Below are 10,746 nucleotides of genomic sequence, written 5' to 3'. Positions count from 1 at the left end.
ATTATATGGCCAAAATAAGTTTCCATCACCATAGCAAAAGATTGAAGATGTTGATAAGCTTTGTTTCCCTAAAATTTTTGCTAGACATACTTTACAAAAATGTGATAAAACTTATTTAAGCTAGTTGATATTGGTATTTTGCCATGAGGCAAGTTACATGAACTTCCCGATATGTGTAATTAATTGACTTAATTAATAAAAAATGAGTGATTAAAAGATAACTTACACATAATTGAAAACGAACGAACGCATTAACTCGGAGTATTTCTAAAACCAAATTTTCATAAACCAAGTGCATTGAGGCCAAGTACTCTAGCGTTATACCAAGTAAATCGTAAATTACTCATTTTCTCAAACTTTGATGAATTTTTAAAATTAAACTACTTGTCGTAAGGCCGTAATATTTTAGTAAGTTCTATAAGACCACGATATATATTGACAAAAAAAGTTTCATAAAAATCGGCTTAATTTTCTTTTGAACAGTTAATTACAAGAAAACGGCTTGGTAGATTTTCACCTAAAACTAATCAGTATTATTCCTCACTAATATCTTTCGAACAGTTTTTGTTTTTTCAAAATCGATTCGGTAAAATAAGCTTAAAATGTGGACTTTTCTGAAATCGGTTCAGGCGTTTTTGAGAAAACGTCGATCAAAGGTATAATTTTGACAAATGCCAAAAAACGATACTAACTTTTGCAAACATTGAAAAATTTTTAAAATTAAACGACTTGTCATAGGACCGTATTATTTTAGTATGATCTATGATATCTACCGTCAAAAAAATTATAAAAATTGTCAATTTTTTTCTTAAACTTTATTACGAGAAAACGGCCCGGCCGATCTTTACCAAAAACTAATCAGGTCGGTTCCCAACCAATATGTTTCAAAAAACAGTTTTTGAATTTTCAAAATCGATTCAGAATTGCGGGCTAAAACGTGGAAAAATTTTTCACTTTTCTGCGATTTACATAGAAACGGCTCGGCCGATCGTCGCACAAAACTTAGAAACGCTAGTCCTCATCGAGATACATCTAATGGCTTTTCAATTTTTGAAATCGGTCCAACCGTTTTTGAGAAAACGTCGATTTACGGCAAAAAAGTGTTCACACACACACACACACATACTTTTTCCAAATTTGGTCTCATTCGATTCAGAATGGCTTGAAACGTCGAGAAAACATAAAATTAGCAATTCGGATTTTTTGATGAGAACATAAACTTCTCCTTCAGGAAGTTAAAAAATGAAAATCACTATTTATACCCGTCGCGCTGTTACATATTCCTTATTTGTATGAGAAATGAAAAATATTATTTTCATTTGATGTGGTTTATGAATATATATTTACTAAAATAATAGAAAACGGTGTGTTTCGTATCAAAGCAGTTATAATTAATCTTGTTTGATCTTCTTAGACGTAGGACGATATAATTAAAAATATATTTTCTATTTACAGGACGATGTGTATACCATGAACTATTCCCCACGGAACAGAAGATAAAAGCCGATCCTTCCATAGATGATACTATTTTAGGTAAGTAATAAAAGTAATTGTTTAATAAATAATTACCAAAGCTTTGATGATGTACACAACACAAATATTAATGTCACAATTATATGAGTATAATCTATAAATACACATCTATAGTATAGATCGTTGACTTTGAAAAATATTAGTGAAATATTTCTTTAAATAAATCTGATACCCGCATGCAATTGCAATTATTTTTAATAAAATATAATAATTGTCTATAATAATTTTTCTCTACATTTTGTTTCTAATTTATTTAAACGTTTTATATGTCCTAGCCCTATTCCAAAAAAAATCAGAATAAATTTATAATATGAATAAAATTTATAAACAGCACGTTTTGAAATTGCAAAACAAATTTAATGTTTAAATATACAAAACTTTGAATGTACTTAAAAATATATTAATTTAATAAACATCAATGTTTTAAAACTGCTAAAATTAATTTTGTTTTATAAAATGGTCGAGGTTGAGATTAAAATTTGTAAATAGTAAAATATTTAATCAATATACATTTTTATATTCCTTATATTTTTAGGAAACCACTAAAAAAGTTTATCAAAATCTAAATTTACATTAATAATATTATAAATAGAAGGAGATTTTACACCAATTCAACAGAATTAATATCTTTTAAAATATTTTTTCAATGAGTTTTTAAGGAAAATATTAATAAACTTGAACAATTAATATCATTGAAATATTCAATATATCATAATATTAATTAGTGTAATATGGGCTGTATAAAAATATAATGATATGACTCCTATAAAATAGTAATATAGTTTATTATAAAGAGAAACTTAATAGCATAATGTGTTAAGATAATAAATTTCACAAATTTGTTATTTGAATTAAAAGTTTTCCTTTTTCACAACAATTGTTTATTTTATTTTTGATTTACAATAATATCCACATATAGAGGATACAAGATGTTATCTTCTTCAGAAACTATTAAAAACAAAATTTATTTATACATCCATACAAATTTTTAAATATATACAAGTTCAAAAATCAATTTTACTATTGCCATTTTAATCATTTTAATAATTACTGAGTAATAAACATGTTATTAAATCATTAAAATATTGAAAATGTATGAAAAGCATTAGCAGCAAAAAATGTGAATAATATTAAAAGTTCTTGAAAAGGGGGAAATCTATATTTTATAAAAGTAGATATAATTATGAACAAAAATTTAAATTTATTTATATATTCATACAAATTTTTAAATACATACAAGTGCAAAAATCAATTCTACTATTGCAATTTTAATAATTTTAATAATTAGAAAACTGAGTAATAAACATGTTAATGTATTAAATCATTAACGTATTGAAAATGTATGAAAAGCAAGAGATATAATTATAAATAAAAACTTGAACAGTTTATGTCATTTATTATTGAGAAACTATATAATGAATGATATTAGCTATTTAGAAAAACTTGAAGTAAAGAGGAACTACGGACTATCTGTAAGAGGGGTAACTAGTAACAGGTGTTTTTCAATAGGATCTTAAACGATATTAAAATACCTCAGGCATTTTGATTTGCATTATTATTATCGACTGCATATTTTTAAGCATGTTCAACAATGTTTGTTTAAATAGTTATTTTGATTATTGCAAAAAACACACACCTGGGGTCAGTTGAAACAAAACCTTGGGGCTAGTTGCAATATACAAAAATTACCTACTGTTTCAATTAGAAAGATTAAGTAAAATATATAGTTTGTAAAATGGGACTATATATATTGTGTTACAGGAGTAGCTATATTTTGAATTTGTAATATAATAATAATCATAGTTTACGTTGATTTATGAGACTTTTTTAAAAAAATATATGGAATTAATAATTTGTCAGAGTATTATTGTCGTTCTTTGTCGTAACTACTTGCCCTGGTAGATGTTACAACTTGTCCGGAGTAATTCTTGAAACTGATTATTTGTGAAATAATGAACCACAGTTGCGGAAGTATTCTTACTTGATTTACTAGAGGAATACTAAAAGCAATCATCAATATTTATTTTATTGAAACATAATCAATGGATCTCAAAATATATTAATTTAAATAAAAACTATTACAACAAGCCACTAGTTATAAACAATTTTTAAACTGTTAATAAATATTTCAGATTATAATCGCACAGAAGTCTCGTTTGTAATAATTACTTTGATAGTGATGATAATAGGAACTATATTCAGTATGTATACCTTTGCTAATCCAAGATATACTTTCAAAAGATTGGCGGGCGGTGTACATTTTATATCTGGTGAGTATAATTATAATATTGTTTTTATAAAATCGCTTTTCTTGGAAACTACTGCATAAAATTTATATTTTAAATTGTAGTTTAATTAGGTATGTTATGTGCAATATCCACCAAGTTACTTATCTGTCTAATTTCAGCTGCTTGCGTTATGGTTGTGATCCAAGTTTTAATTTCGTCAGTTGAATATACTAAACAGAACTTGAAGTTTATATATCCTAAAGGAGCGTCTAATTAGTAAGTATATACTGCTAACGATAAGTATGCCGTATTATGATTATTTAAGCGTAGTTTCATAGTTTGCAAAATATCTTAGGGAATGGAAGAACTTTAATTATGCATTATCTATTTTTTTATGAAACTATTCATAACGCAAGAAGTTTTGTAATTAAAACTGGTGCGTAGCGCTAAAGGAAATCCATAAGATTTTTAATCTGTGCAATTATAAATTTAATTTTTGACGTTGCAAATTTTCCTTAGCAGTTAAGGTACTTTGAGTGTAAAAAACATTACACAAAGATGACAATATTAATAATTATCTTAAGAATGAATGATGGTATTTATAATAATAGTAAAAAATTGAAATAGTTTATTCTATATGGGAAACTAGGGGTATGATTGTGCTAATTTTGATCAGCCATAATTTTGTTAATTTACCAGCTAGCTGGAAGAGAAATAAATTAAATGGTAACTTGAACATTTGTCTATATGGAAATCCTTAATCCTTAAATACGATGGATTAGTCATTAAATCAAATTACATAAGGAAAAAGCGAGTGTTACAACATAAAAAATGGTGAAAAAACAATAAACACTAGAGGTTATACAAAAACCGACATTTCAGAAAACCGGTTTACGAATTTTAATTTATCTAAAAAACCGGTTTTAGCCGGTTTTCGAATTTTATATAAAAAATAAATGTTTGCTCGAATATTCTGTAATTTATCCGCAAATTTAGTGTGATTTAGAGCAGTATTTAATAGAATTTATGTGTTGTTCAATTTTATGGATAGTAAACAAAATTATTTTAATTTTAATTAGTAGAACTAAAAAATAATAGTTTATCTTTATTAAATAACTTTGGAAATAATTATTCGTTATTCATTATTCATCATTTTCACATGTAAGAATGAAAATATTTTTATGATACAGAAATTTTAAATAAAAAACATTCATTAAATTGAAAAAGAAATAAATAAATATTAGATACATGTTGATACTTGTTAATATCAATTTTACTTCTAAAAACAATTAAGCTAAACTCGTGTATTGTCTGTTCCGAGAAATTTTAATTAATTAATTTTAAACATTCTAATTGTTTTTTGTTTAATATAATATGATTTCAAAAAACTTATTGTTAGATGTGTCCTTTGTTCACTCATAAAATTTCTTGAAATAGAAAATACTCTCATACTAGCGACCAAATTATGCTTGCCTCATATAATAATTCTAATATAATAAGTTTTTTGTTCTTTAATTTGTGGTTTTTTTATTTAAAGTTTGAGTAGTGGAAGTTACTTCTTCAAGAAGAAGTCACACTAATTTAAATTAATATATACACTGGTATAAAAATCTAAATTAATATATACAAAACATTTCTGGGAACCATTTCAGACTTATAAGATATACAGTGCTATTGAACCGATATGATTTCAAGAATCAAAACGCTTTCATCTATCTTTTATATTTGGCTATATTTGTCATATTTCATTTATACAGCAAAAACCAACTTTTTTCACTAAAAAACCGGTTTTCGAATTCCATAATTTTACAAAAAAAAAAACGTTTTTTAAAACCCGTTTTTGCAAACCGACAAACCCTAATAAACACCCAAATGGATTTTAATAACTTTTATGGTCAGAAATGTGTAATACATCACCAAAGTTTATGAATATGTATAATATAATATTAGGATATAATAATTTTTGTAAAAAAACTCTTGTTTTATATTCAAGACAAAGTATTTTTCATAAATGAAGGATTACTTTAAATTATAAAAACGACTTCTGTGAACTTTTTGAATAATGTATTATAATAGTACAACTATAATGTACTTGAAGTACTTTACTAAAAAGCCTAAAATATCATTTATTGATTGATTTTTCAACGATTGGGAACGCCGCGAAAAATAAATGATATAGAACATAACCTAGAATTACAAGAAAGCTTAGAATATAATTTTAATCAGAGTCAAATTTATTTCAGTTATGGATATAGTTTCTACATCGCTTGGTTGGTGCTGATTGTGAATTTCGGCAGTGGAATCGCATTTCTGATGTATTCGAAAAAACGTAAAAACAAACAAGGCCTAGACGAACTGGGAATGGCCGACGAACCCACGATAATGGGGCGATAATAAATATTTTATTGTGAGATTTATCTATACAATGGCATTATATAAATACATATCACTAGATCTTATTTTCAATGTTCAATCCATGGAAAGATAAAGATAATGATGCCATTCTCTTCACGATAGTAATATATATTCAAACTTGCCAAAGGAATGTAGATAATTTGTTATTTACACAAGGATATGAATCATTAATTCTCAAAATATATTCCGCAGTTAAAGTTTTAATGTTACACGATTTATGAAATAGCATTTTTTAGCGTCGATTGAAGTAAAATTATTTATTCTGAACATACATGTTTCCATATTTGTATATTAAAATTTTTGAAGACTATTTTCTGTTACTTAATTAAAAACATTTGGTCTTCAATTTTCTATTCTTTCTTGTTACATTTAATTACAGGAATCACACATTTATATTACCGAGATAATTTTATTATTATTAAATTTTAATGTTATAGTTAACTGCCATTATCTACGTTTTTTATATTGTGCATTAAAATTTTTTAAGGCATAAATTAAAAATAATAGGGCAGTTGGTAACCAGAGTAGATTATCCCACAAATCAGGGCAAACTCAAGAGTTTGTCATTAAATAATGTTGCCGAACTGAAATAAACATAATATTTACATCTGCCGTTAAATTGAAGCAAAAAAATTTACCTTAGCTCTAGGTTATTTGACTATTCACGAAAACCCAGAGTAGACTATAAGGCTACTATTTTATTGGTTTTATTTATTGATTGAAAAAATTAAGCAATATAATGTAAAGATAAATGCTATGTAGTATGCAAACTAATTAGAGACAAATTTCGGTTTAATTGGGTTCAGGTATATTTGAGATGGTCAACTCTGGTTATCAACTCCTCAATTTATGTTGATCCATCAAAAACTAACTCTATTAATTCTTGGAACGTCGAAAAAGACGTAAATGTATGTATGTATGCATAAATTGCCACCGTGTTATGCAAAAGTTCGTTTCATTAAAAATGCATATACACATATTTTAAATAGATAAATTTTAAGAAAAGTTTTGAATTGCATATTTCATCACATGTAAAATTAATCCATTTTATCACTTTTATCGTATTTGTTAATAAATTATAATATTGTTAAGTTTTCCGAAACTAATATTTATTTATATAGGAACTTATTTTTAAATATTGTGAATATTGTAAATGATTTGTTATTTGATATTTTTAATATTAGTTAAGAAATGTATATCAAATATCTATTGTGTTTTATTCAATATTGAAATTATATCGAAAACATTGTTCAATATATTTGTTAATTATTGAATCTAAAAGAATATTACATATTTTTAAATTTTTGTATTAAAATATATATTATTTACTATTACAAACATTAACATGCTAAGATAATGAGACTTCGATTTTTGTGTATTTTCAAATTTGATAAAAAAAACTAAATTTAATCTTAAAATTTTTATTATTTGAATTAAAATTGATAATTTTAATTACATTGTTATACAAATTATTAAAAATGATACGAAACGTATAAAATTTTTTAATTCAATGTTTTAAACTCAAATGGTTCAAACTTATCAAATAAAAAGTATACAACTAATCTTTAGTTTGAATTCAAAACAGTATGATTTTTCATTTTATTAACAGTATATGTTGTAATAGTAATTGTAATTAGCACCTAAATATTCTTAATACATTAATGTTTCAATATAATAAGGAAAAAAATAAATATAATCTAAATATAATATACTTTACTACAAAAACTATGCTCACATACAAATATATACACAAACAGTTTTATCGCATTTTATAAGCAATTAAATTTACTATATAGATTTTTAATGTTTCAAATAATTGGTTTAAATAATTTTCTTTTAAATTTGATGTTGGAAAATAACGAAGTTATTTAAGAAATAGTATATTTTGTATTATTCGTCTACAGTCTACAACCACTGTAAACGGTTAGTTTGTAATTCAGAAGGGTTCAGAAGCTTCTGATGAATATTGTGAGTTACGAAAGATAAAATAAAAAAAAAACTACTTTACAAAATTTAAAAAACCTAATTCAATATGCATTAATTCGAAATCAAGGTATCTGTACAAACTCTATTAAAAGCAGTTTCAATAAAACTCAAATTTTAGGAAATTAAGCAAAATTGATTCAAACATCTGCTAACAAAATATTCACAGATGGACGTACTATTCGGAGGATATGTTGCGAATTGCCGATTCATGTGTAGCTGTACCAATTTTTATGATAATTGTCCAAAATTATGATCAAAAATTCACCATTGTTCTAAAGTCTGTTTGTCTATGTGGAATAAATAAATTAAATTTGCTTGTCTGGTAATGCACGAGATGCCTAAAGATTCGAAACAATTCTCTTAGTGGAATCATATAAAACAATTGATAGAATTAACAATGACAAACTGAAAAAAAACAGAATAGGTCTTTCGGAGCAAAATAGTTGTAAAAATTAAGAATGGATATTATATTTTCAAATACTAAAGATCTGACAATGGGAAAAACACATAAAATCAAAGCCGTTCGTACTAATAGTACTTTGAGCAGTATTATTTTTTGTACCTGATGTTAAAACTATCTTAAATAATTTTTCTTAATACATGAACTATAACAAACTAACAACTGTGACAAAATAAAGGAACATGTAATTTTAAAATGCATTAGTCCAAACAAACCACAATAAAAATTCGCAATAAGCATAACGAAGTCAAATAGCAATACTTAATCATTTTAAAATAGAAAATGAACAACGTGTTACTTATAATTTGTACATTTTATAGTAATTTATAGCTAACACTTTATTTTGATATTTATTACAAAGAAGTTATTTAAATATATAAATAAAAATACATAAAATACATAAATTGCTTACCAGCGATATGTAATACCATTCTTTTCTGTATTATTTTATCTGATAAATAATTTTTACTATTACTAAAGAATTGATTTTAATAAAAATATTAAAATTTGTATTAAGTATATTAAGATCTGCTATTTGTTATCGTTTTCCTTTACAACAAGAGTTTTTGAAAATCTTACAAAACTGATTTCATTGAGACAGTTTTTTTAAATCATGGTTGGCAATTTATTTAATTCAAGAATATATTAAATTGCCAACCCCATCCATTCAAAATATAAGCGAGTGATATACAAACGAAATGTAATGAAAATGCAAATTTATATTTTTAAATGTAAATCATATGTGTTGCTATATACAGAATCAATTTATTTCCAATTATCGAGTTTAGAATTGCTTCACCGAGACATATGCTCCATTTATATACAAAAATAATTATTTTTTTAATAGAGAAAGTGAATGTTTCAAAGCAATTGCAGAGAGTTTTGAATATCAATCAAAATGGGAAATGACCACAAATTGAATTGTAGCTAAATTTTTTGTAATTATAATTTATTTATAATTATACTATTAAAACATATATAATGAAACAATATAAATTTAAATTGATTGTAATAATTGAACACAGTTGTACTCTCTATTTTACCGGGAAGTTAATTGAGCATAAAAACCGATCAATATAAAGGTTATTTTTGATCCAAAATGGCATGTTTTCTCTCAATCCAAAACCGCATTATCTGCTTTTCCTAAAAAAGCTATCTACTACTAACACCATCATCACAAATTGAACGGTTTTAGAATTATACCATTTACGACCTGTGAATTATATTTTAAACATCTCTATACAAATAACTAGTTAAAATGTCTACTATTCATAAGTTTAAAATATTTCATAGTTAATTAATTTTATTGATACCTCAATTTCAAAAATGTAGAACTGAATACGATGTCTATACATGTTATGTATTTGCATGTGTCCGAGCCAACCTCATGTTGGTTTGGTACAACTTATGTTGGCTCAATTTCACGGCAGATAAATTCTCACCTTTCGGGCATGCTACTATATTGCTTTTTTCAGAGTTCGTATCTATTGCCTGTACTATTTCTTCGTTCTAACGTACGATTTGTACGCTCTATTTACGATTTGTATCAGATATTTCAAGGGGTAGATAGAGCATGATCGCGGATCGCATACACCGGATAAGAAAGGTATGAACTGCGCGGTAGAGCGGCGCTTTGAACGGGAAGTAAATCTTGCTTCATAACGGTATAAAAACAAAGTACTGTTTTATTCTAGCATCATTTCAGAAAAGCACTACGATAAATTTTATAATAGCCTGATGCCCGCAAGGAATCTATGTTCAACAAAACATACGAATGCACGAAGTAATATATTGTGCTAAAAAGTACATAGGGTAGAGCGGAGCACAAATGTCGAACTAGACTTTGAGCAAAAGTATTGTGATGACAAAATCAATTATATCACAACAAATTACACACGTCAAACATACAACTATCTGACGGTGTTCAGTAAAACTCTCAGCTAATAACTAACTGTGTTTTTCCTATTTTTCAAAAATTTGTCATCTAGCCCATTTTACCCCGTCTAGGGCATATTAACATATCTTATATGTCTTATTTTTAATTTTGAAAGGGTTTTACGAAATAATAGCTACATACGCAGCTAAGGAAAATTATAAATTATAAATTGCGTGGATACATTTTTT

At 25.7% G+C, this 10,746-nt stretch overlaps 1 protein-coding gene across 1 annotated transcript; it reads left to right on the top strand.

Annotated features, from left to right (window-relative positions):
* Positions 1 to 1,455: 1,455 nt before the first annotated feature.
* Positions 1,456 to 6,293, top strand: LOC113364416 (voltage-dependent calcium channel gamma-1 subunit-like; the record flags this gene model as incomplete). The annotated part of the gene is made up of 4 exons (XM_026606824.1): positions 1,456 to 1,533; positions 3,666 to 3,803; positions 3,941 to 4,037; positions 6,005 to 6,293. Coding segments are annotated over 4 exons (464 nt in total), but the record flags the coding sequence as incomplete, so codon positions are not given.
* Positions 6,294 to 10,746: the final 4,453 nt, after the last annotated feature.

This window comes from Ctenocephalides felis, unplaced genomic scaffold, assembly GCF_003426905.1.
Source record: "Ctenocephalides felis isolate EL2017-DRISC unplaced genomic scaffold, ASM342690v1 CF-g0.4_SCAFFOLD_00401, whole genome shotgun sequence".
Classification (NCBI taxonomy): domain Eukaryota; kingdom Metazoa; phylum Arthropoda; class Insecta; order Siphonaptera; family Pulicidae; genus Ctenocephalides; species Ctenocephalides felis.
This window is presented reverse-complemented; position numbering and strand designations above follow the sequence as displayed.